Source organism: Zeus faber (genome assembly GCF_960531495.2).
Source record: "Zeus faber genome assembly, chromosome: 12".
Taxonomy (NCBI): domain Eukaryota; kingdom Metazoa; phylum Chordata; class Actinopteri; order Zeiformes; family Zeidae; genus Zeus; species Zeus faber.
In genome coordinates, this window is record NC_137196.1 from 13,724,171 (window position 1) to 13,750,572 (window position 26,402).

The following is a 26,402-nucleotide window of genomic DNA, read 5'->3' on the forward strand; positions in this document are numbered from 1 at the left end:
CTCTCCTGGTTTCTTACCATGCTCGTTTTCCCTCCCTCTAACGACAGCCTTTTTCTCTGGAAACCACTGATCTGGTAAGCAAACAGGCTTGTAAGCCACTATATGATGACATGTTGTGATTTGTCTGTTTGCATCTGTTACGCATGTTGCCACCGTTGGAGATAATATTATTTTCCATTTTTCCCCCCTCCAATCGCACTCTACCTCAGAGCCTTTTTAACTAATGGCTTCTAACTAGTGTTAAATTTCTAATCCTGCTCTGTGCTATGGATTCATACATGTAGCCTATTTTAATGGCTGATGCACAGTGCCTGCAATACCTGTTTGATTGGGAGAGCTGGCATCCCGGTTGAGCTTTGCTCCATTTTCACCCCCCCATGCCACGGCTCATTTATTTTATAAATGGCACTGACCCCTGAACCCTCCAGCCGTAAAGTCATGTATACAAAGGGAGGGACAGACACTAGCAGAGATTACAGTTTTATGTAGGGTTGAAATTTGACACCAGATAATATGGTCAAAGTCCAGTTAGCTTGGCTTCTCTGCGTTGTACGTGCAACAGAGGAAGGCAAGCCACACAAAATGGAATTGCAGTACTGTCCGCCTCACTGGCCTGTGGCCTGGGTACCAAAGGATTTTTTTTTTCCTTCAAACCTAAAATTCTATAGCCTACATAACCGTTGAGGATGATCACAGGGGTTAAATTCAACACTATGGCTGTCAATGGGGGCCATCCTCCACTGTCTGTCTTTCTGAGATCACATTCTGTCCAGCTGGAGGTGGGTACAATCATACTATCATCAATCATATCATACACTGTTAATGTCCAATCTTGCATGATAAAATTAACTTTGTATATTCAGTGTATTATATCTTAACCATTTCCTTATCAGTACCAATCACTGGTGGGTAGTTGATCTTGACAGTTTATGTCTATGGATTAGTATTGAGAAGAGAATAAACATGTTGTTCATTCCTTTAATGGTGTTTGCAGCGTGGCTACATGTTGCCATATAACTGCAAACCATTATTTGTTTTTCCTGTAACACACACATAACCAGGTATTTTAATATTGGGAATTTCACTTTTTAGGGACATTTATGTATTATGTAATCTTGTTACTTGTGGCAATCAGTGAGGAGAGAGAGGAATATTTCCTTCTTCCTATCCGTTGATGTTCTGTGTTCTGCCAGGCACTATAAATGCTACCATAAGAACTAAAAAAGGAGCAGATGAGCACCACTGACACCTCTGAACTGCTTACGCCTCCACACACACACACACACACACACACACACACACACACACACACACACACACACACACACACACACACACACACACACACACACACACACACACACACACACACACACACACACACACACACACACACACACACACACACGTGTTGAAATATGCACTGGCCACGCACACAGTAGTATTTATAATTTCAAGTTAGTCTTCTCTCTTAGCTTTTTATAGCACATTGTAGAATGTCCATTCCATTTAGTTATACCAGAACAGCAGTCAAGACAATGCATGGTTGCTTCAAAAGTCTATACTGGTGCACTTACATTTTTAATTGAAAAAAACAATGTCAAAGTCATGAGCTACACCTCTATTTCATCCATTGTACGGTCCATTGTAAATGTGCCTGTGCTTATTATGACACTACTTTCACTCTGTCCTTAGGCCTACTCCCAGGATGCCTACCTCCGTGGTTATAGCGCCTACAGTGGAAATGCCCGTCACATACCTATCCCACCCCCTATATGCTACCCCAGAGTAGACTGTAAGCCCTCGGGCATGGCCCAGGCCACAGACATACAATCCCAAGCAGGGGGGCAGGCATGCAGAGGGACAGTGACACCTTCGGACCTTGGATACCGCAAGGAGATCCCTGTGCCTCCATTGCTGCCTCCCCAGTCATATCCAAAAAGCCAGATGGCTGTTTGTATGCGCAATGACAGTCTGAGGACCGTGGTGGTACCTCCTGACTCAGCTCATATGGGCCGCATGGGTCCTGCGCATAGAATAGATTATGTAGACCCTGTCTTCTCCCGGGGTCGGCCTGGATCAGTTGCCCAATACCCTGTGCCATGGAAAGCTGATGTCTACCCGGCAGGGGCGGGGATGGTTCCTTACCCTTTGCCACCTCATTACCCAGTCAACCACCAAAACATTGACTGGCGGACCTACCAAACCTACAGGGAGTACATTGACAACAAAGGTATCCATTCGCATGCCAGCCGGACTATCCAGGAAAGGCTGGACAGCCTCAGAGCTGCCAGTCACGGCGCCTTTAGCACATCCCACCACATTCCTCGGGGAGGCATGGGCTCCAAAGGGGTGCGCCGTAGAAGTACCTCCCATGACCGCTCCTACCACGGACCTCCACCTCACTTTCAAATTCCGCCACGTAGTGCCTCTCAAGACCGCATGGGCGCGTCGGAGAGGATGGCTCCCGCCCGGAACTGGACACCTCGCAGCGCGTCTCAAGATGGTCTCATGCACAAAGCCCGGGCACACTCCATGGACTATGTTGATCCGGCTGAGCTGGTAAGGCCGATGGACAGGAGAGGGGGGTATGGACGGGCAGACCAAGGTACTAGACCCAGCAGGCAATCAATTCCCAGACAAGCTGTCTACAGGCCCTCCACTGCATATAGTGCAAGCAACATGAGGGGGGCAGCGAACCCTACTCGCTACACTAAGGGACCAGAGGCTCTCCAGACACGCTCCTCTCCCCTGCTTTCAGACAGATTGGAACCTTCCCTTGCTGACCAAAGAGCTGTAGTCAAAGGTAACCATGTCTGTCATGTTGGCCACCAGGGCCATAGCAGAGTGCCGGCTGACACCATGCAACCTGCTGAAGCAGGCAAAGGGGCAGCAGCTGCAGGGCTGAGGTTGTCTTCCTGCTCTGCCCCACCACGGCAGAGAGCGCAGAGGCCCGGTATCCTCAAAATATCCCAGCCAGACCATCAGAAGCAGGTCAATGGACGCAGCCCCACAGAGGGAGGGGTAATTCTGAGGGAAAAACCTTCTGGAAAGACACCCAGTCCACTACGCCACCCATCTTACATCCTGGCTGTGAATGACGACTGTGCAGACTCCACAGCAGATGTGGCGGCATGCTGGTTGCCCAATGATGCACGTCGGGAGATGCAGATGCGCCGCCTTGGGGAGCAACGGCAGACCTCCTGCTCCAGCAACCTAGATGAATCTCTGGACTCCATTCCATTCATCGGTAAGTCAGCAGCAACATTAGCCGTTCTGAGTTGTCATGGCAACAACAGCCAGTAGTAACATGACTGGTAAATTCAACTAAAAGTCTTTGCTGTGGATCACAGTAGCAATCCTCTTATAACAGAGCCACAAAAATGCTGGCTTTTTTGTTTATTTAATCTGAAAGTCCGTTATTGCATGTTATGAATGTGAATACAGACCTTGGCAGACAAGTACAGCTAAATCAATGGTCATAGACCAGAGTGGCGGTGGTGGCAGTGATGTTGATGATTATTTACGATTGAAAGTGTAGTTCCCCTCAAACTACACACGCAAAACTGTTTTTTAACGTTTTTTACATTTTCATACATGTTTTTTATTATGATTAAATTCCTCATTGTACACTTGCTTGACCCACGGTCCATCAGCTGTTAATAATGCCATTTGAACCTCACAAAAACTACTGTGTGGCAAGGTAAACATTATCAGTTGACACTATTGTTTTGTTTAAACTTCAAAAAACCAAAACATCTGCACTTTGTGCTTCTGTAAAGTTGCCTCTACCAAATGGCTGATCTAGTTACCCTTTTTTTGGAGGGGAAAGAACACTGCAGGTAGACTGTACAGAGGAACTGGGTCACAGGCAGTGACAGCATCACAGGCTTTCACTTTGGCCCTTGGGAGAGAAGTTTGTGTAAGAGTTAAATTAAAGTATTTTTAAAGTAAAAGTAGCTGCAATCCTACATCTGTATGCACTTGCTAAGAAGGATGCAGATTCCTAGAGTCTATGATGTGTTGCACATTTTGTTTCACTTAAAAAAATAAAATAAAGTTCAAATTCTTTCAGTGTAAGTAAAATATTTTGCAGTTTTAGACCTGATGAGAGTTACATTGGGAGAAGGATGCTGAGGATGGAGCTGCCAGGCAAGAGGAAAAGAGGAAGGCCAAGGAGAAGGTTTATGGATGTGGTGAGGGAGGACATGCAGGCGGTTGGTGTAAGGGAGGAAGATGCGCAGAACAGAAGGTATTTGAGGCAGATGATTCGCTGTGACAACCCCAAACGGGAACAGCCGAAAGAAGAAGGAGAAGACCTGTATTTAATACCTGTTATAAAGAAAGCCGATAATACATTTTGTTTATAATATTGTCATGTATCGGCTTTGCCAGCTGAATGTTTGCCTCCGGGTTTGACCGGTGCAGATGTTTTCAAGCTAGTGGATAATGTACGCTGAAGCTTGTCAGAGTTAATTTTCTCAAACTACCTAAATTCTTGCCCAATGCACTTTTTAAGGTCTCCTTTGTTCTAAAAACAGTGTTCATGGGTTAAATTTTGGAGATCATTTTCCAGTAAGAACAGAAAATAATCACTATCATGGTTCATTTCCAAGCCTCCATGATTGTACTTTCTGGATGTGTCTGGCAGAGATGGGGACTCGAGTCGCAATTAAGTCGCACACAAAATGACTTGAGACTCGTCCTCAAAAGACTTCATACTCGACTCGGACCCGAGATTTGGGACTCGTGAACAATCTTTAAAACCTAGTGTGTTGCCGCCAACGTTGATATGTGTCGCTTCTCTTACTTAAATTACTTCCTGGTGAAATTACATGCGCTGTGTATTTTATTGGATAGCGTTGCTTTTGACAAACTACGTTGCTTTGATGTCACAATCAGTGATGTCACACTCATTCAATCAGAAGCTCGATAACTATCCACCTCAGCTTCAAGCCATGTGCAGCTTTTGGATTGTGTTGACGTTGGTCCAAAGTAACACTAGTTTTGCCAGTTTTTCTGCATGATGGTTGCAAATAAATGTCGAAGGCCAAGTGGAGATAGAGATTGGAGACTTTCTACACCGGCATTGGAAATAGTTTTTGCAGACAGAGGTGACAAGGAGCAGGAGATTGATCCAAGCCCAATCATTGAGAATGGTTTGCAAAACAAACACAAAAATGCCAACAGATAGTACGACAAAACTTGGGCATATATTTGTGGACCGTAGAAACGTGAAGTAGCTTGTGTTATGTAATATATATTTATATATACTGTATATATTGGTTATATTGGCCCGTTTTTTCATTCCATGTCTTTCGATCAGTTTGTTCTTATAATTATTTTACAATAAAAACATAATTTTATCCAATATTTTTATCTATTATATAGATTCATTGTTAAAATTATTTGTATTTTATTATTGTGAAATATTTTGCTATTGACATGGATCATGAAGAAAACATTAGAGAAGAGGAAAACGTTTGGAATAACTTATCAACTCGGATATGCTAACAGATGAATGTGTGATCATTGAGGTGTGTGTGCGTGCGTGAATTCCTTATAAATAGCTAGCTCTGTAGTAGTCTAAAAACATCTGACACGCAGCAGATAGAAGGCTTATTACCACTATAAGACACTTAAAAACTTGACTCAGGCTCGTGACCAAAACATTGAAACTTGACTCGGACTTACAATAAATGGCTTGTGAGCATCTCTGTTGTCCGGTATAGTTTCTGACTGCATCTTCCTGCATCCGTCCCTGGTCGTAGTCTGTATCACTAATGCTGGTGAGCAGGTCTAGGAGGCCAGGTGCACACAAAGCGTGCAGTGACAGTGATGATGCTGCTTTGCTACCACTCTGGGCCCCGTGCCCGGGCCAAGAGAACAGAGCCCTGATTTAGCAGGCTTCTGTGTCCCCATCAATGACTCGTTTGAATGGCCGCTGGTCTTAGGCCTCCTCATGTGAGGTCAGCCTGCGTTCCCATGGCTTGAATGGCAGCAAAGATCGGACCTATCCATCAGATAAGCATTTTATAGGCAAGGCTACAGATGGGTAACATTCTTTTTCTATTGGATTGGAAAGCCTTAATACTTCTTAAGCTATTTTGCTGGAAAACGACCATTGCCGGTGCGTGGCTGAGGATCGTTTTGTGTGACTACGCCCTGTCGTTCTGTGAGAGGTTTCTGTACCGACGTACTTCATTTGCGGACATATTTTCATTATGAATGTTTTGGAAACTCTTTCCTACGATTTAAAACTAGCTTGGATGCATTGGATGGAACCTGCGAGAAAATGACTGTGTTGGATGTTGATCCTGGGACAAGAGTGAGTCTGTGTTGGTGTCTTCACCATGCTGCTGGTGGACAGGTTGGGCCTCAGGCAGGTTCCCTGGCTCTGGTTGGACCAGGTGGCCTGGTGTACAGCCTGCGAAGAGTGTGAATGTCAGTATCTGCACCTTGAAGAAACGGGTATGTTTTATTATTTAGATATGTTTCTGCTTGGTAGGCAAAAGCGCAGGGCTTTTACGGAGAATCAAAGCCTAGAACACTGTTACATCATTAGTGAATGTGTAGCAGCGACATACGGCTTATTCCCAGGTTTATTATCTAACAAATTTTACTTTAGCGCTAGCGGCAGTTGTTTCTCTGCGATGCTCTGAGCATTCTTCTGGATCTGGTCCTGTGTGCTATTTAAATTCTTACCCAGTGCTACCTCCGACACCCTTGGACAGCTAAAAGACACAAAAACAAAGTCTGAGAACATGGCTGACATACTGTTGCATTCTGGACTAGCGAGACTACTTATCTCTGTCCTCTTGATAAATGATTGATTTCTCTCAATAGGAGTATTTAAGGAAGAAGTTGATTGCTGAGAATTCCCTGCAAATTCACTTTTGCCCCCTAATGGTGTGAAATAAATACCTGATATTAATGGTTGTAGACTTATAGTAGCAACTTCAAGAGACTGCCATATTAAGCAGCGCTTTACCTACTGTGGTATTTATACTACGTGATCATCTACAGAACCAAAGTTATTTTCACTCCGAAAATTGAAATACTGGATAAAATGGGCAAATAGAACATGGGATGCATTTGACCGATATCACCGATATCAATATTATGACAGTCATTTTTTGCTTGAGTTTTACGCTCAGCCAGAAAAACTTCTCTAAATTTAGGAGTTTGTTATAACTTGTTGTTTTTTTGGTGTTTTGTCTATTTTATGGTCAACGCACTTATGCAACAAACATGGGGTTGGGTGATTGTCTTCCAGAGAGTAAATGAAGATGAAAGATTTCAAAGTTGTTACCTGCAGCGGTACCTACAATTAGTGTTGCCACGGTGAGGAATTTTTCCCACCGGTTAATAAACTCATGACAACACCAGTGTTACCGGTAACACTGGGCGTTTTACAATGGGGGGAGGGGGCGGGGCGCGGGTGCTTATTATGAAGGGGGACGGGTCCCAAATCGGGACCCGTCAAGCACGGGTTATTTGATGAACGTCTGTGCGAAAATTAACTAAATTTTTTTATCTTGGTTTCTATAAAACCATAAAATAAAAAGCAAAACAACGGTGGGGGCGGTGGGCAACTGATGTTATCGGTGTACGCCCCGAACACCGCGTAGCACTGGTAACACCGATAACCGCGGCAACGCTACCTACAATTCAATCTAGAAGGTTTGTCTAGTTGGCATTTTTGGGGCAGTGCTAACACCCTTTTCCTGTGCTCTGTTTGAAAGCACATGCAGGAACTAGGAGAACTAGGACAGTTGCTTTTAAATTTAGCTCCAAAAGCCCCTCGGCTGTAGAGAGCAGCTTTGTACTCTGAGCTGTTCCAACCCTGGAGTGCCAAGAGTCAGCGGCCACTCAAGAACTGAGAACTTTCTTCAGATGCTCTTCCCTGGAGGAGCATGTCAAAAAACTATCCACCATCTTAACCAGTGTGTACAAATCAAGTAGTAAAATGCATTACGTTGTAATCCAACATTTTGCAGTATAGTGGTAAAGTCGGACATAACGAATAAACTCTATTGAGTGTATGGTAAATGTGATATGTGTGATTGCAGATGAGCCAGCCAGCCCCAGCGTTGACCGCCAGGCCACTCCCGTTCCAGCTTCTGCGGTGATATCTGTCCCTCCAGCCCCATCTGCAGAGCCCCCGAGCCCGACCTCCCCTTGCCCTCCCATTCGGCGCCAACTGTCACATGACCAAGGTAAGGGCCCTGTGGGGTGCCCTGCTGGGCATACAGTACAGCAGTTATTACCCAGATTCTCTTGAGAATGGCTGCACTCGTGAAATTGGGGGGGGGGGTTCAAGATTAAGCTTCAGTGGATACAAAAACAGAGATACATCTACATAGGTATATTTCCCGCAAGCTACTAGGTGAAGTTTCATTAAAATAATTCTATATAGAAAGTAAGACAACGATAAGCATATGAACACTAATCTAATGATGTTGTGTTGTCAAGGTAAACTCTGAACTACATGCTAACTAATGTTAGGAAATAACTAATGTTAGCCATGTAACTACAGCGAGCCCACAAGTTACTTACAAACCCGCTCATCTCTTGCTCCTTCACTTGCCTGTGCTATTGCTACAGATGGTTTGGCAGCTGAGCCGCTGGCTGTGTTATGACCAATAATTAGCCTGTGTGCACCTGCAATAATGTTTTTGGCACTTTAGTAAGTGAAAATTGCCAGTGAATCGAATGACCCACTTAGTAAGATGCAAACATTAGTAATCTACTTTGTTACTCAATACGACAGAGGCAAATCAATAGGCTCAAGTTAAAAAGGTCTAAAATCAAGCAAATTCTGTCTAGTTGTAGCCAGTTATTGTCAAGCAACACTCCTCTGTATGTCATCAGTAAGAAGGTAGGTTTCTCACATTTTTCTTTTCCTCTTTGATAGGACTACGAAAACAAACATTGATGACAAACATCAATAATTAGCACGACATTAGCTGAACAAAGCTGATGTTTGTGCTGACATCACATCCATTGTGCGCAATTTGAGGCGAGCGTTGTATTATATCTGGATAGAACCCTGTTGTTTGTTTTGTTTTTGTATGTGTTGTATTAATCGTGTTGGGCAATGATGGGAAAACTGTGGTGTCTTTTCGCGATCATTGGGAGTCAACCCGAGTGATTGGCGTCGGCTGACTTCCCCACACCGGGGAAATCGTGAGCAAATGTGATTGCCACAAAGCTATTCTCTCAATACAAGACCAATTTAAAAGATTAAAAGATCACTCCCCATGATAGAAAAATAAGGCTCAGGTTAAAAATACCAGAGTTTTCCTTTAACCAGTGCTGCTGAATCACCTCGTCGAAGATGTGCATGATGCCGTTAATGATGGTTTCCCTGTATCAGTTTAAAATCTGCTCAGCCCACGACTGCAGACAAAGCGTACCGGATGCCCTGCTCCTGGCTTGCATTCCAATTACAAACCCTTCACACCGTGTTAACGTCTGACCTTTTTCCAGAGTCACTCAGAAATGCCATCCTGGAGTCGGAGTCGGCCTCTAAAACGGAGCGGTCAAAGTCCTACGACGAAGGTCTGGACAACTACCGGGAGGAGGGGGTGGGGTGAGTGCACTTCCACATCCAAACATGGCCCTCGTCCGTGCGCACAGATCAACCGAGCACAATCTCTAATATTGGATTATTTTCTTCTGTATCCAGTCGTTCTTCCGGTAAGCACATGCCGAGCCTGAGGGTCCTCAGAAAGGTGAGCTGTTAACATTATCATTTTGTGCAGTGATATTCCGGTAACGTCGCTTTACTTGTTTAATCAGTATTTTAAGAGCTCAGATTAATCGTATGTGTATATTTAAGATCAATGTAGATTTTTGCTTATAGAAACTTTACGCCACTTTATGTTGGGGTGGACTGATAACATCAATCATTATGTTCCACCCAACCTAAACGAAGGGTCTCGGTCTTTTCTGTTCAGTAAAAGTAATGGCAGTGACAATTGTACTGCGTGGGTTAGGGTTAGGGTTGACCCTAACCCTAACCCTAACCCTAACCCTAACCCTAACCCAATTGCGTGGGCCACCAGGCAAATGGCCCAAAAATATTTATTTTTTTAAATGCCAAAAATGACCCCAAATATATTTTTTTCATCATTTAGGAAAATAATGAAGTATAGTATATATATTTTTTCCCAGTACCAGCTGCGCTCGCCTCACTCTCTCTTCTTCGACAGCGACTTGAGAGAGACACACACACACCGTTGCGGCGCTCACATAGCCCCGCCTCCTCTCACTCATGCATAGTGCTGTCTCTCGTCGCCACTGTAACAAACGTGCGCTCCGGTTGTTTGTTATGGTGGGGCTAGCAGCTCCGGCTAACGCTGCAAACGGGAAATGGGACATGCTGTCCCTGCTTCTCCGTGTCGGGTGAGCTGCATACAGGGCTTTCGCCGCAAAGTGCGGGGTTGTGGCGCAGCAAAGTTGTTTTCCTGCTCCGTAACTTCTTCCCCAGCTCAATCACTAGCTCTGTGAGCTGTTCTAGCTGTCCAGCCCATAGGGAACAATAGGAAACCCATGCCAAAGCTAATGCTAGCTCATTAGCCCTCATTAGTTTAACTGAAACATTCACATGGATTTATGTTTTTTTTTTTATTGAAATATTAAACTACATTGAAAAAAATATTAATTTTATTGAATTACAATTAACATGTTATAGCCTTGTTATATTTATCTTTCAATAAAAATCTAACATTTTGTTCTAAAGCTGTTTATTTGAATGGAGCAAAATACATACGATTATTTCTTCAACATTTTGTGTTTTTATTATGCCACTAACAGCTATGGAGTAAAGAAACAACATCTTGGTTTTGGGGCGGTTTACATTCTCTTTGGGACGGTTGAAATGGTTCTTCGGGACAGTTCTGGGACGGTGGTGACAAAAGCTAGTCTGGAGCCCTGAACTTCTGTGTCGTTGCCTGGGAAATCGTTGGCGATGCGAGTGCCACTGCTATCAGTCACTTTAAATTACTATTATCCTTAAATTTAAGAATTTACTAAATAAAGACAAATCTTCACTTCTGGTAGGTAAAAACAGACCTCAGGGACAGGCTGCAAGGAGAGCACTAGGGCTCTGCATGAAGCTTTCAATATATGGGCCTCCTGTGGCAAAATGTTCGTACCATGATGCAATGGTGACATTATTTGCAAGCCAATGAAGATAAAGTGCAGCAATGAATCATTCACACTGTTTTCATAACGTGCTAATGTTTTGTGAAGGTCAGTGGCAACGCAGCTTATTTTTCTGCAATAAATGCAGCTTATTTTTTATTCTTTGTTTCTGTTTGTCTTGAAAATACGGAGCAAACAAAAATTTGAACACAAATATAAATTGCAGACTGCCTGCCTATGCCATCCCGCGCGCCTGGTCTGTTAGGGGCTTTTTTGGTATGTTACCAGGCCAAATTTTTTGGGGAAACACTGAATGGATCGGGTCGGTACTGAAGTATTTGTCAATACTAAGTCTAGCATTCGGAATCAGTGTTGTCTTGTTTGCCTTTGCAGGCTCTGGATGGACACAAGTCATCCGATGACTCTGGATCTCGGAGGGATTCCTCCTCAGATATCTTTGCTGATTCTTCCAAAGAAGGCTGGCTCACCTTCCGGCAGCTAGGAACAGACAAAAACAAGGTGCGCCCACGCTGCCGCTATGCCCGACGGCGCTAAATATCACCAAAGTGTTTTGAGAGCAAGGTATAAACTTTGTTTGGTTTCTTTCCCCCCTCCCTGTAGCGCGTCAGCGGGGGCATGAGGTCGTGGAAGCAAATGTACGCCGTGCTGCGTGGCCACTCTCTCACCCTCTACAAAGACAAAAAAGATGGCCTGTCCCACGCCTCGTCACATTCCGACGAAGACCCGCAGCCAATCAGCATTAAAGCCTGCTTGATTGACATCTCGTACAGCGACACAAAGCGTAAGAACGTGCTGCGGCTCACTACGTCGGACTGCGAGTACCTCTTCCAGGCAGAGGGACGGGAGCACATGCTGTCCTGGATCAGGGTCATCCAGGAGAACAGCAACCCCAATGAAGAGGTGGGTGGCTGTGCTCTGCCTCCAGCTCGCTCCTTCTCTCACCGCCGCGTACTGCATGTTGCTAACATAGAGTTGTTTATCAAGTTACAGATGGTCAAAAAACTGTTGACAACATAAGCTTTGTGATTTCCAACATACAAGCTGGAAGTGTATCACACGACACTGTGACCACAAGTGACCACATTGGCATTTGGAAGGAAACATGTGATTGTGGAATCAAACCATTATGTGAGATGATGGCTGGCAGCTCGAATAATCAGGCTCTTATGATGAATTTATAAAAAAGTCTTGATAAAATTAGTGAGCGTAAGAGTGACCTCTATACCAGATGCACGTGTAATAGCTGTGGGAATAAAGCCATCCATCGAACAAAGTATTGCCTGCAGGTTCCCTTGTGACTGAGTTTTTAAACTTAAAAAGTGCAAGTTTTTAGTGCATTTGTCAGTCAGCAGATCTCGGGACTTTCAGTGTTCCCCATACGTTCATTTGTTTGCCACAGTATCAACACTGACCTCCACATATTGATCTTCTATTTTAAAATGGGTGAACTCTTATTTCATCACAGAATTATACATTTGATTCACTCAGCCCCTTCTCTCTCCCGCCCTCCCTCCCTCCCTCTCTCTCTCTCTCACTCACTCACTCACAGACCCGTCTGTGAACAGCCCCTCCTCTCCGTTCACACTCTGAATCAAAACATGATCATGCGCGGGATAATTGGGTTGGGACCAAAACCCGGTACCGCTATGGCACCGCTATACCGGACCGAATCGCAAGGCGTATTTCAGTGCCTCCATCGGTGCCTCATTTTGGTGCCGTGCCCGAGCTGGCCCTCCGGTGCGCCGAAACCGGCACAACTTCACTAACATCATCATTTGGAACACGACCCTTCACGACCCCTCTCCTCCATGCGTAATGGAGACATTAGAGAGGGAGCGATCGCGTGTCCCATTCATCTAAATAAGGGAAATAAAAACCTTTTTATATCGAATGCGTGTACGCAATTTAAAGCACCGCGTGTAACAGGGACACTCTCTGTTTGCCCCCCCATCGGTAGCTACCACCACAAATAGAATCTTATTCTGTGGGAAACACTGCCTTTGATCGTTTTTGAAGCCAACCATAACCTTGTCGTTGTTTAATCGTCAGGTCAAATTGCCAACAACATTTCCAGTATCCTTTCAAAACGTACTTCTTGAAAGAAGTTTAATTTGTATGTTTCATGTATTAGATGCCTCATAGTTGTTACCTGGTGCGCATAATTCTTATTCAAATTAATTTCAGAACGCTGCTTTCACAAGCCAGGACCTGATAAGTAGGAAGATCAAAGAGTACAACACCATGATGAGGTATGCGGCAGCCAACACTGCCCCCTGGTGCTCCGTCAATGTAATGCCGCCATATATTTGACGAGTTTGAATGGCGTTCTCCTAATTTTGCAATTTCCTTTTTGTTGTTGTTGTTTTGTCGCGCAGTGTACCCAGCAGCAGGTCGGAGCCTTCCCCCAAAACCTCTCGCCAGTCCCTGAGCATCAAGCAGACCTTCCTGGGGGTAAAAGGAGAGGGGAAGAGCCACAGCCCCCACTCCCCCAAAGCAGGAGAGGAGCGACGGGCTCTGAAAGGTGAGAGACAGTTGTTCCACACGGGTAGTGTTTTGTTTTCTCCACTGGTGTGTGTCTAGACCAGTTCTTTCTAATCTACCCCCACCCCACCCACCCCGTCAGATGACTCCAGTCCGCCACGAAACCAAGCGGCTTGGAAAAGAGGCATTTCAGGAATGATCCGGAAGCCATTTGAGAAGAAGTCACCTGCTGGCCACACGTTTGGGGTGCGGCTGGACGACTGTCCACCTGCTCAGACGAACAGGGTAAGAGCGTGCTTGAGACGGTGTTTCCCATCGTTTCTAGAGGGGAGGCAATAGTTGTGGGTTGAAAAATCAATACTCTTATATGATTCAATTCTACTGTTACATTTTCTGAATCGATTTGAAATTGAAATATCAATACATGGCTTAGAAATGATGACCATTTTCAGCTGAAATTAAATACTGCACAACTCTAGGTGTCATAAATGTATATATTTTACATTATATTTTATTTATATTTTTATTATTTTCAAATACAGGCCAAATACAAAAGCACGAGATAGAAATTAAAATTTTTAACCCAATACTGGATTTCAGTTATTGTTTATTTTTATAGTTCATTAAAGTATAAATATTTCATTTCTGTATTACACTGAATTGTTCTGTGAAAAAATTTTGTAATGCACATCACATTGTACATTGAAAAGTGAGTTGCAATTCTCATTATCTATAAAATATTGATATTAGTCTTTTTTTTTTTTTCTTTCTAGTTTATTCCTCTGATTGTGGAGGTGTGCTGCAAGGTGGTAGAGGAGAGGGGGCTGGAGTACACCGGGATCTACAGGGTGCCAGGGAACAACGCTGCCATCTCCAACATGCAGGAGGAGCTCAACAGCAAAGGCATGACGGATATCAACATCCAGGAGGATGTGAGTGTTTCTCACACACACACACACACACACACACACACACACACACACACACACACACACACACACACACACACACACATGGACACGGACACGTAAAGATGGTGTGCACAAAAGGGCAGGTCAAATAGTTTGCTCTCCACAGGAACACATCATAGGTTCAGTTTTATGTCACAGTCATACACACTAATATCTACCCTGAAATTGAATGATTTTATGTCCCACTACAGAAATGGCGGGACCTCAATGTCATCAGCAGTTTACTGAAATCCTTCTTCCGAAAACTTCCAGAGCCTCTTTTTACAAATGGTAAAGACCTCCTTAAATTGTGGGTTAATGACTTTCCCAAGTTTGAAGAGTCCTTTGTGTGGCGCCTTTTGATGTTTTGTACGGATGAAGTGATTTCTGTCTATAATTGGATTGCTTGATTGAAAACTTTGATTTGCAATATTTTGTTTGGTGTGGAAAAGGAAACAGGTATCATTAGAGCATTTTAAATTGAGCAAAATTCTTGCTCCCGCAGTCTAGAGCGCTTCTGAATGCTTGTTTTTCTTTTCAGAAAAATATGCAGATTTCATCGAAGCCAACAGAGCGGAAGACTGCGTCGAACGGTTAAAAGAGCTGAAGAGGCTGGTGAGTGAAAGCTGAGTTATCACCGACAGAAGCCTTTGCTTGAGGCCTGAAGGTTTTATTCGTTTCCATGTCCACATGAGACGGGATCATAAAAAGCATGTCCGTTGTTGTCTTTTTGGCAGATCTACGAATTGCCCGAGCATCACTATGAAACCCTCAAGTTTCTTTCCGGTCACCTCAAGACGGTTTCAGAAAACTGTGAAAAGAATAAGGTAAGCCGGATTAATAACACATGACATAAAGAGTTCAGTAAAACAGGGTGCCTCCATATTGTAGTGTATTCCAGTGTACAATGCTAGTTGGCATCGCCAGCTGTTTATATGGACATGTATTTCATAATTTCAATTTTTATTATTATTTTTTTTACTTTGAACTTTTCTGTCAACTTCTGCTGCTGTAACATCTACATAATTAAGTGCGTCTATTGTGACAATCCGCATTCACTAAAACGACCTTGGCCTGAACTGAATGTCTTAAGATGGAGCCTCGTAACCTGGCCATCGTTTTCGGCCCGACGCTGGTCCGAACCTCCGAGGACAACATGACCAACATGGTGAACCACATGCCCGACCAGTGCAAAATAGTGGAGAACCTCATCCAGCAGTACGACTGGTTCTTCAGCGACGAAGGCGACGAGGACCCAGTTGTACGTGCAAGTCATTCATTTTGTTGGGTTTGTTACACAAATCTAATGAGGCATAACATAACATACAGGCATAACATACAGCATGAGCTTTATTGAAAAAATAAAAATAATTTTGGGATATCAATATATATATATATATATATATATATATATATATATATATATATATATATATATATATATATATCTCGTCTCTGTTGGGTGGATTTGAAATGTGGTTTGTCCCTCTTTCTTTGCCGTACCTTGGTTGCTTCCTACTCTTGTTGCTGCAGACCACGGTTGAGCAGGAGAGCACGGTGCAGTCTCAGCCCGTGCCGAACATCGATCACCTGCTCTCCAACATCGGGCGCACCACCGCCTCGCCCGGCGAAGTCTCAGGTACGCTGTTGACACCTCTGCATCGCAGCAACTTCACAATACTGCTCAACCAGAGAATGTTGCTTTTTATATATATTTATTTGTATATATATATATATATATACACACATATGCAGTGATGATGTGTGCTCTCTAATAATATGCGGCAAAACCTCATGTTTGTTTTTAAATTGCATTTGGGTTCAGCAAGCCTAGCTTTGTGTTTATGTAAATGGCAGCATTTTCAATCGTTTTACAATGAATACATGTTTGGTGCCTCCATTGAAAAGTTGCTGAAATTCATTTGCAATAAGTCGAGCTTCATTTTCTCTTTTGTTTTTCTTTGTTTTCTTTTGTTTGCCCCCGACACACAATTTGCTTTCAAATTCTCTTTTTGTTCCGTTACTTATTTGCTTTGAATTTATTATTTTCTCCGGCTCCAGTCCATTTCCCTCCCCCGCGCTTATTTTTCACGCTTACTTTCCCTCTGTTGAGAAGACGACTCCTTTTCTTTCAGTTCTTTTCTTCCCCTCCTCCTCCTCACATAAACCCAGGCATGTTGTTTCCCCAAAAGCAAACGTTGACAAAAGCCAAAGACCAGTGGAAGTGTTAACCCTTGTGACCTCTGCCCTTCTGTGTGTAGTGTGTTGTTTCTCTCCCCTGTCCCTGTCCAGCGCTCACACACTAACCCACTGTTGACACAGGCCAAGTGGGCGGCGTCTATCACTCGCTGATGTCACTGATGGACTCTGTAATGTCAGTGATGGACAGCTGGGACTGTAGGAAGAAGGACGAGTGTTGTGCCCAGTGTAGCTGCCTAGTCTGCAGAAACCCGCATCTCTTGTAAATTGGGCTGGAAAGGAGGAAAAAAAAGATACAAAAAGAAAGAAAGAGAAGTCGATGTTTGTCGTTTTTTTTTTTTTGTTTGTTTTTTTTTTGTTTCCCTGTGGTGTGCACGTCTCCATATTTAAAACCAATGCCCGACCTTGAGGGTGATACAGAGCGATGCCGCTGTACTTTGTCTGAAAAGCCCTTCTGCTGTCTCTTGTTGTCTCTAAAGCTGATCGCAAGGACAAGTAGCATGGTACGGTTTCGCCCGGTCATGTGGCATAATCTGTCATGGTGTCTGGGGAGTGGGGGTGGGTGGTAGGGGCCGGGTACATAAATACAAACACACACACACACACACGACACACACTCACAGAGACTACATCTGAGACATTCAAGCGGTTAATTGGTGTGAAACGTGTCTAGGGGCCAAACCCCAAAGTAAGGGTGTGAGATAAAGCATTCCTTAGCGTCCTTGCTGCTTTCGCTGCCTGAGGTAGAGCTAGCATGCCTACTTGAGTTGCTTCTTTCTTTCTTTTTTTTTTTTTTTTTTTTAACGTTCATCTGCTTGGTTTGTCATCCGTGGCATCCTTACGTATGCGTGTCCAGCGTAGGAAACTCCCCCAGCCGCCCCCAGCTGTGACATAGCATTGCCTTTCACGCAGCCTTCACATGTCAATCGCCAGAGAACAACGCAGCATAAACACCGTCAAACTGCCTCGTTACAACAGGAGTAATTTGCGTTATTTTTTTTTTTTTGTTTGTTTGTTTGTTTGTTTTCAGATGTTGAGATAGGACCGCGGTGTCTTTTCTGTTGCATTTGAACTTGGCGGCAATTCACTCACAGCACCATAGGAGTTAGTCTGCAGATACTGACATGCGACGCTGGTCACCAAACTTCTGTGTTCAGCTCCAAGCCTCCCGGTCCGTCCGCGAGAGAAAATTCAGCACTTGCAAACATGGGCGAGGGAGGGGTGGGAGAAAAGAACCCCACAGAACATCCCAACTCATATTATCTGTTATTACCTATTTACATCAGTTATCTGATCTGTAAGTAACATCGACTGCAATTATGTTTTAAGCAATTATTTAATCAAATCTTTTAATTCTGTTAATCAATTATCAATAACTTAATTCATACTTGTATTGACTCCCCAGGGTTGAAAAATGAGGTTTTGGTAAAAAAATAATAGTGAACTTTAATAAGTGGGAGAAAAAACCTGCTCTTGGCCTGTGCAGGGTTGCCAGGACATGCATAGATTTTCACCCCTTAGACAGTGCAAACTTATCCCACAGCAAAAGTAGCCCATTTTGGCAAGATTAGTCACCTTTAAGCTCGCCCATGCTCGCCATTGTAGCTGACCTCTTGAAGTTAGGAAAGTCCGCCAGTTAGCTCTGTGATGCGCTGTGATTACCGTGTTTGTCTGTGACCTGCCGTCGTCTCACACTTTTCACGAGCATGAGCCGCTTTTTGTCTTTGTTGGCGGCCGGGTGTCTCCACCTTTTTTTTTTTTTTGTCACCGTCCGTCTCATCTCACCTGCTTCCTTGACCGTGTCGTACGCTCATCTCTCTTCTGTCAGCTGGGAACAAAGTGTGGGCTGTCTGCTGTTCATTCAGCTGCTGCCATCAAACTGGTCGTTGTGTTGGTGTCACTTTCAACGACTTGCTGTTCATCTGCTTCCTCCCTGTCTTCCTTTCTCTTCCTCCTTAATGAGCGACCGTTTTCAGCAGGAGACTGAGCTGGTAGGTTGTTGTCTAACGGCTCTTTCTGTCTCATACAGATTCAGCATGTAGTGACTCCTCCAAATCAAAGGTAAGCGTTTTGCTTGCGTTCAATTTAGAATTGTCACAATTATTACATCATTGCCCGATTGCAGTTACAGCTAAAATGTCCAGAGCGTGTCTTGGTTTGGAGGTTCTGTGTTTTCCTCACTGTGTTTGCCTCGCTGTGTGCAGGGACTGTGGGGTTCTGGGAAGGACCAGTGTAGCAAAGAGATGCTCCGCTCCTCTTTCTTTGTCAGCCGCAAACGCAAGAAGCCCAAGGACAAGGCTCACCCCAGCAGCTCTGACGACGACCTTGACGCCGTCTTCCCAAAAAAGGAGCTCCCCGAGGACGGCCCGCCACCGCCCGCCTGGCGCCCAGACGGCCGCACAGAGAAGGAGCACGAGACGGACGACACCAGCGACAAAGAGGAGCGCGGGAGCGGTTCCGATCGCCACGCCAACAGCACGATGTCTCGGCCTTCTTCTCCCCCGTCCCCCAAACACGCCTCGCCCCCCCGCTCCCCCAGCCTCACTTACCGCACGCAGGCGTCGCACCAGTCCTCCTTGTCCGATCCCCCCTCCGCCTACGACGACACGGTGTCGGACCTGGGCACCCTGAACAGCACCAGCTCCCGCGCCTCGGGGCCCGCCGCGAGGCCCGGCAGAGTGCCGTTCCCGGGGCCGGAGTCGGGCCCCGGTGGGCCCGGGGCCGAGGTGTGCTCCATCACCTCTGACTACTCCACCACCTCGTCCATGACTTTCCTGACGGGGGCCGAGCTGAGCGCCCTCTGTCCCGAGGTCCGATCCGTGGCCGAGAGCCGGGGCGGCGACGACGACGCGGACGACGAGCGCAGCGAGCTCGTCAGCGAGGGACGGCCAATGGAGACGGACAGCGAGAGCGACCTGTCGGTGTTCATCGGAGGGAAAGAACTCCAGCCGGCGGAGCGGAGCCACATCCCGTGCCTGCAAGAGCCCGTCCGCCCGCTGCCCTCCCACCGACTCATCGAGGGCGACACCCTGTCCAGGAAGAAGGCGGCACGCCGGCAGACGGACAGTGAGTCGAGCGACAAGGAGTGCGGCCGGCCTTCCCATGCGGCGGGCCGCTCCACGGCCAGCCTCAGCTCGGCGGAGAAGGCGGAGCCCGCCTGGAAGCTGAAGATCACCGATCGGCTCAAGTTCCGCCTGCGTACGTCTGTGGACGACATGTTCGGGGTGGGCACCCAGAGGAGCCGGTCGCCCGAGGGGCGGAGCAAGAAGAAGAACATCCGTCGGAGACACACCATGGGCGGCCAGAGAGACTTCGCCGAGCTGTCCGTCCTGGGGGACTGGCAGGCGCAAGGCGACGCGTCGGGCTCCCGGACCGAGCTGTCGGCCGTGGACCGCCTGAAGCCCAAGTGCAGCTCGCAGGACTTCTCCATCAGGGACTGGATCGCCCGAGAACGCCACCGCGCCAGCAACCCCGAGGTCAGCCTGGACTTCTCTGAGCACCGGGGGACGCTGTGCACTCCGGGGGCCTCTTCCTCCTCCTCCTCCTCGGAGCTCTCGCTGCGTCCCGCTGAGCTGGCCAACGGGGAGCTTCCACAGAGCAAGAACCTGAGCCTGTCGGCCACCGCGCACCCTCACAAACTGACTGGGGCGCAGGTGGTGCACTCCCGCTTCTACCAGTACCTGTGACGAGCTGGAGTGTGTGCGCGTGTGTAGACTAGATGATTGTTTGTGTGTGTGTGTGTGTGTGTGTGTGAGCATGTTGTACAGAAATTCTGTAGGTTGGTGTGTAGAGTACAGTCTGTGCGAGTGGTGTGCTTGTGAAAACGATTACTGCACCTCTCACTCATGTATGAGGAACAAAACACAGTTTCTACATTTTCTTTTGTTTTCCATGACAAGTGACGTTTGGGGCCGACCTCTTGAGAGAGAACCCCAGTCACGCTGAAGAAGGAGCCGACGGAACGCTGAGAGGTTTGAATCTGAGGCGGAGGATAGTTTAGTGGGTTTGAAGGATAGACTGAGTAGGATGTAGTGAAGAGAGAGTAGGACAGAAATCTAGTATTGCAGAGTAATTATTTTTGTGTAAAAGAAGGCTATGATGTTAAAAGTCCCTTGGGAACCAAATGAAGAATGTACAGACGTGCTCGCTGTAACACTGACTAAAAGCTTTAGTTGCTTGTGTTTCAAGTGTACATATCCCCATTTTCTCTGTACTTGAAGTGTTTTTCTTTATGTTTTCGGTACAGCGTCGGGGGGGGCTTGCCCAAGGTACTTTGTGATGAGGAGACACTGGACGTGGAAATGTGTGGTTTTTCTTTTTAGGTTTTTTTTATAGTTAAATTTTTTTTTAGTTTTTTTTTTTATCCAACCTTTAACTAACTCAGAGCAACGAACAACACCCCTCTGATGCAAAACATTTTCTGCTATGTACAAGTTGACGTGCTCGCGGAACCACTCAGTGGTTTAGGAAGTCGCAGAAGAAGGAGAATCAAATGGGGAAAAAAAATAATAATAATAAAAAAAAATTGTCTTCAGCGCAAAAGGAAGTGCCTCACAATGAAATGTAAGGGTGCCATATCGTCTGTGTCAGGATACATTCACTGTGAATGACACTATTCATTCTGCAGGTGATCTGATGCAGAGCTTCCATTCCTTAGGCATTCCACTCTGGTCTTAACATATTTTATACTCTCGTTATTTTTTTTGTTTTTTGTTTTTTTTTTGTTTTTCTTCCTTTTTCCATTTTGGATTTTAACAGAACTTGAATTTTAAATATTTGTGTAAAATACGTAAGTTAAATGTGTATATAAATGCCATGTTTTAGCTGCTTTCCTCTTCATTTTCAAACTGCGGGGTTATGGTTAAGTGCAGTATTGCAAGGCGGGGCGGCGGAGGCGGCGTTGGGAGGTACTGGTTCTCTTGAGACGTCCCTGCATGTGAAGACCCTACGTTGAGCTGGACCATTTGTAACAATGCTGTGTCCCCTCTGAATGGGAGACGGAGGGACACAGACTTCTAAAACACTGGAAATAAATCTTGTCAATGGCAAATGTGTATTTTGGACTCTTCCTGTGTGTTTAACAAAAAACAACAACCAACAGGTGTTGAGGCAGACATCCACTGCGATGCTTCCCTTTGTACCCAGGGGGGCGCAGTGATCAGACAAAAATGATGTACTGGCTGCTCACATGGCTTTTGGGTGAGTCTGCTTTGACAAAACAAGTCAAGTTTAAATACCTTCTATCGACCCCACCCACGCTCCTTCATGGTATCCGGAGGATGAGAGTATTATACACCCAAAGCACATTTTAAAAATGCTTTATGTACAGGTTTCACACACACACACGCACAACATAAAGTAAAGATGTTTACATTTTGTACATCAGCTGACTGGAAACTCACTGACAATACTAACAAGTGACATGGGGACAGTCAAGCCACTTAAAGGTGCAGTGTGTATAATTCACGCAGCGGACTCAGCAGAATAGGAATATAATATTCACGTGTGTGTTTTAATTAGAGTATAATTCCATGAAAATAAGAATTGTGTTGGCGTTGCCTTAAGAATGAGACGTTGATATGTACATAGGGAGCGGCTACGCTTCCACGGAGGCCGCCATGTTTCTTCTACAGTAGCCCAGAACGAACAAAGCAAATACTGGCTCTAGAGAGGGCCTTTCACGGCTCTTGGCTCTTCCATGGAGGCTGCCGTGTCGCATCGCCGTGGGAACGGTTGTTCAGTTGTTTGCGATCCGCCGCATGCAACTAAAATCTACACACTGCACCTTTAACACGCAGCTCAAATCAACCGGTTGATGGAAGGTTGTCACAGTTAACCCACCAATATCACCACACTATTCAGAGAAAACCTCCAAAGCTCTAATATCAAATGCAACCATGTGGTCTTTGTTTTAAGCGTTTCAGCATTCTTCACGCCCGCAGAAGAAGTTGTATCAGGGTTCGTATCGAAATACTTCCTCCCAAATTTTGAGCTATAATGTGCCGCTACTGCTGAAATAACGGAGGGACGGAGGGAATTGTAATTTACCAGATGGGGCGGTTCGGCAGTGTTCCGGTCCATATTCGCTCGTGTTGAGTAAAGTGTGGGTCGTTAAAATGAATATTATTCCCCAGTAAGGCACGGTGACTAAAGGAACGGACATCTAGTCCAAAAATATGAACGGGCGGGTGGTAATATTTGATCTTTTTTTTTTGGTTTTGGAGTAAAACAAGTTGAGCATTTCCCCCTCGTTTTTAGTAAGCTATTATCTGCAGCCAGATAACCTGTACAGCCAGAGTATCACTGTTATACATAACTTTCACAAGAAAACCCATAATAAAAGATAATCAAGGACTCAAATACAATAACCGCAAGGTTGCTTTTGTATGTTTTTGGATACCGGCAGCTGGGATATGACGGGGACCCTTGCGTCGGGGGATTTTTCTTTGTGTACTGCGAAGCGTTTTTCTACTGTTGGGACGGCGTTCCTCCGTGGACAGCGTGTCGATCCCCTCTCCACCCACCGGGTGGCGGGTTCTTTAACAGAGTCAGCTTAGTCCAAAAGGAACGACCTGGGCGTATCCAAATTCAACAAAATGACATGAGGTCCTTCCGCCTGGCCTCGGGTCGGCCCCGCAGGGGGATGGAGGGTTGGGGCCCTATGCTCATGCACGTACTGCGGCCGTGGGTACAGCGTAAACCGGGGTGGTGGTGGCGGGGTGAGTTTGGTGGGCGAGGGGCGGGTTAAGAAAAAACAGTTGCATATTGTGCTGTAGGAGGCGACAGGAGCGTTTGGCCGAGCGGGGCTTTAACCCTCGTCCTCGTCGTCCCGCTGGTCCTTCGACGCGGCGTCCGGCAGCCGAAAACACTCCTCGAAGAAGTTGACCAGAGACTGGCTCAGGTGCTGCCGGCTCCCGTGGCTGTGCAGGAAGTGTCCCTCATCCGGGTAAATCTGAAGCCAAGGGACGAGAGAATCAGCGCGAGTTTAGGAGACAACAGCCCCGAAACGTTGGTATTCACGGTCAGGCAAACACGAGGGCCGCTCCGGGGATCTCACCTGCAGGGTGTAATTGACCTTCTCGCTGATTAGATGGTTGATGAATTTGGCCGTGTGCTGGAAGTGAACCTTTTCTGCAGCGGGAGCAAAGACGACACACGGAGGAAACGTTGACATCTCCGCTGAATTCAAGCTGTTCTCCTCCATTACTGAGAGGTGCGCGGCAACAACCCTTACCGTCGGCAGTGGGGTGGACTATCAAATACTGCTTATCCACCAGGCGACCGCCTCTCTGCGCTAGGTTTGCCATCTGAAAGGAACGGGGGTAAAAAACACACACAGATTCAGGGGGGAAGGTTGTTTCCTTTTTTGGATGTCGCCCCGTCTTCAAATTCCTCGACGATGAGGAGCGGGGCCGATGCACGGAGTAGACACTGCACCTGGTAAACGCGAGACTCCGTCTTGGGCGAACCCAGGTACCGCTCCGAAAACGCCGAGGCTGCCGTTTTTTTGAGGGGGAAATAAAAGAGGGAAAGAAGAATTCAAAGGAGAAAAAAAACAAAATTGATGTTTTCGTTAAGTCGCTGCCGACGGACCGCGCGGCGTATCCCGAGCCAGACAAAGGAAACCCGAGGCGCAACGAGGTCGTACCGTACAACTCAAAGTCCGTGATGGGGGAGACGGCTGCCCCGCACTTGAGCTGGGTGAACTCCTCGGAGCTCAGCAGCATGGTGGCCAGGTACCCCCCGTACACCTGGAGGGAGACGGAACCGTAAGTGTACAGGTCACTTTGTCACGACGGCTCGAAATGAGGATCTGGCGCTGCCAGGTGACGCTCGGGTCAGCGAGCGGCTTCTCCTTACCTTCCCAAACACTCCCATTCGGCTTTTATCGACGTAGGTCTCTTTGGATATAAGTCTGAAGCCAGAGAAAGGAAGCCAGGTCAGCAGCACCACGCGTCAGACCGGTCCATTCCGGACATTGTTTTAATAATTATTTTGAATAATTGAATACAGATCACCTCAGGTATGGATTTCTTTTTTTAGGAGGAAAAAAAAATACCATAAAACCCATCAAAATCTATCTGTAATTCAAGGCCTTCATTTCGGAAAAATGAATTAAATACTTTTGCAGAGTGTTAAAAGTGTGCAGCGCTGAAGGGTCATTTCCGGACAGCAGGGATGAGTTCCTGAGCTCCAATAGCTCAAGTAAAAGTGTTGCTGGTGTGTTACTCTGTTGTCTTACGAGTGTTACTCCAGTGTGTGTTACTAGTGTGTTACTCCGGTGAGTGTTACTCGAGCGTGTTACTCCAATATGTTACTAGTGTGTTACTCCAGTGTGTTACTAGTGTGTTACTCCAGTGTGTTACGAGTGTATTACTCCAGTGTATATTACATCAGTGTGTTATTAGTGTTTTACTCCAGTGTGTTACTCCAGTGTGTTACTAGAGTGTTACTCGTGTGCTACTAGTGTGTTACTAGTGTGTTACTCAAGCGTACGTTACTCCAATGTGTTACTAGTTTTACTCCAGTGTGTTACTAGTGTGTTACTCCAGTGTGTTACTCGTGTGTTACTCCAGGGTGGTACTAGTTTGTTACTAGTGTATTACAAGTGTGTTACTCCAGTGTGCTACTAGTGTGTTACTCCAGTGTATGTTACTCCAATGTGTTAATAGTGTGTTACTCCAGTGTATAACTAGTGTTACTTCAGTGTGTTACTAGTGTGTTACTCCATTGTGTTACTAGTGTGCTACTCCAGTGTGTTACTACTGTGTTACATCAGTGTGTTACTCGAGTGTGTTACTAGTGTGTTACTCGAGTCTGTTACTAGTGTCTTCCTTGTGTTACTGCCAGTGTGTTACTCCACAGTCTTGCTGGTGTGATACTCCAGCTTCCTACTAGTGTGTTACTCCCAGTGTGTTACTCCAGTGTCTTAGTGTGTTACTATCAGTGTGTTACTCCAGTGTGTTACTCCAGCGTCTTACTAGTGTGTTACTACAGTTTCCTAACTAGTGTGTTACTCCAGTGTGTTACTAGTGTGTAACTCCCTGTGTGTTACTCCACTGTCTTACTTGTGTCTGTCTTACTCTAGTGTGGGACTACAGTTTTTTACTAGTGTGTTACTCCAGTGTGTATCTCCAGTGTGTTACTAGTGTGTTACTCTAGTGTGTTCCTCCAGTTTCTTACTAGTGTGCAACTCCCAGTGTGTTACTCAAGTGTGTTACTCCAGTGTGTTACTTCAGTGAGTGTGTTACTAGTGTGTTCCTCCAGTTTCTTACCATTGTGTAATTCCAGTGTGTTACTCCCAGTGTGTTACTCCAGTGTCTTATTAGTGTGTTTCTCTAGTGTGTTACTCCAGTTTCTTACTAGTGTATTACGCCAGTATGTTACTCCAGTTTCTTACTAGCGTGTTACTCCAGTGTGTGACTAATGTGTTACTCCAGCGTGTTACTCCCAGTGTGTTACTCCAGGGACTTACTAGTGTGTTACTCCCAGTGTGTTACTCCAGTGTCTTATTTGTGTCGTACTCTAGTGTGTTACTCCAGTTTCTTACTAGTGGGTTCTCTCCTTTGTGTTACTCCCCCGTCTGTTGTCCGTCAGCGT

The 26,402-nt window shown here is 45.8% G+C and overlaps 3 protein-coding genes across 3 annotated transcripts in view; 1 reads left to right on the forward strand and 2 right to left on the reverse strand.

Moving 5' to 3' along the window:
• The window catches only part of arhgap21b (Rho GTPase activating protein 21b), a gene marked incomplete at its 5' end in the record, with an annotated part of 41,628 nt that extends 20,463 nt beyond the window's left edge, over positions 1-21,165 (forward strand). The window contains 17 exons of the mRNA XM_080011010.1: positions 1,696-3,250; positions 8,073-8,219; positions 9,493-9,595; positions 9,692-9,737; positions 11,545-11,670; positions 11,773-12,072; positions 13,357-13,421; positions 13,548-13,623; positions 13,783-13,938; positions 14,427-14,585; positions 14,816-14,894; positions 15,145-15,218; positions 15,341-15,430; positions 15,697-15,864; positions 16,137-16,242; positions 18,832-18,863; positions 19,007-21,165. Of these exons, the coding sequence (XP_079867136.1) occupies positions 1,696-3,250; positions 8,073-8,219; positions 9,493-9,595; positions 9,692-9,737; positions 11,545-11,670; positions 11,773-12,072; positions 13,357-13,421; positions 13,548-13,623; positions 13,783-13,938; positions 14,427-14,585; positions 14,816-14,894; positions 15,145-15,218; positions 15,341-15,430; positions 15,697-15,864; positions 16,137-16,242; positions 18,832-18,863; positions 19,007-20,488 (4,764 nt within the window). The 3' untranslated portion in view covers positions 20,489-21,165. The remainder of the gene's footprint in view (positions 1-1,695; positions 3,251-8,072; positions 8,220-9,492; positions 9,596-9,691; positions 9,738-11,544; positions 11,671-11,772; positions 12,073-13,356; positions 13,422-13,547; positions 13,624-13,782; positions 13,939-14,426; positions 14,586-14,815; positions 14,895-15,144; positions 15,219-15,340; positions 15,431-15,696; positions 15,865-16,136; positions 16,243-18,831; positions 18,864-19,006) is intronic.
• Positions 1-26,402, reverse strand: part of vps4b (vacuolar protein sorting 4 homolog B) — a 376,929-nt gene that overhangs the window by 41,273 nt on the left and 309,254 nt on the right. The window lies entirely within an intron of this gene.
• The window catches only part of LOC307237900 (A-type potassium channel modulatory protein DPP6-like), a gene marked incomplete at its 5' end in the record, with an annotated part of 55,213 nt that continues 51,919 nt past the window's right edge, over positions 23,109-26,402 (reverse strand). The window contains 6 exons of the mRNA XM_080010698.1: positions 23,109-23,754; positions 23,860-23,933; positions 24,037-24,109; positions 24,240-24,298; positions 24,451-24,553; positions 24,663-24,717. Of these exons, the coding sequence (XP_079866824.1) occupies positions 23,611-23,754; positions 23,860-23,933; positions 24,037-24,109; positions 24,240-24,298; positions 24,451-24,553; positions 24,663-24,717 (508 nt within the window). The 3' untranslated portion in view covers positions 23,109-23,610. The remainder of the gene's footprint in view (positions 23,755-23,859; positions 23,934-24,036; positions 24,110-24,239; positions 24,299-24,450; positions 24,554-24,662; positions 24,718-26,402) is intronic.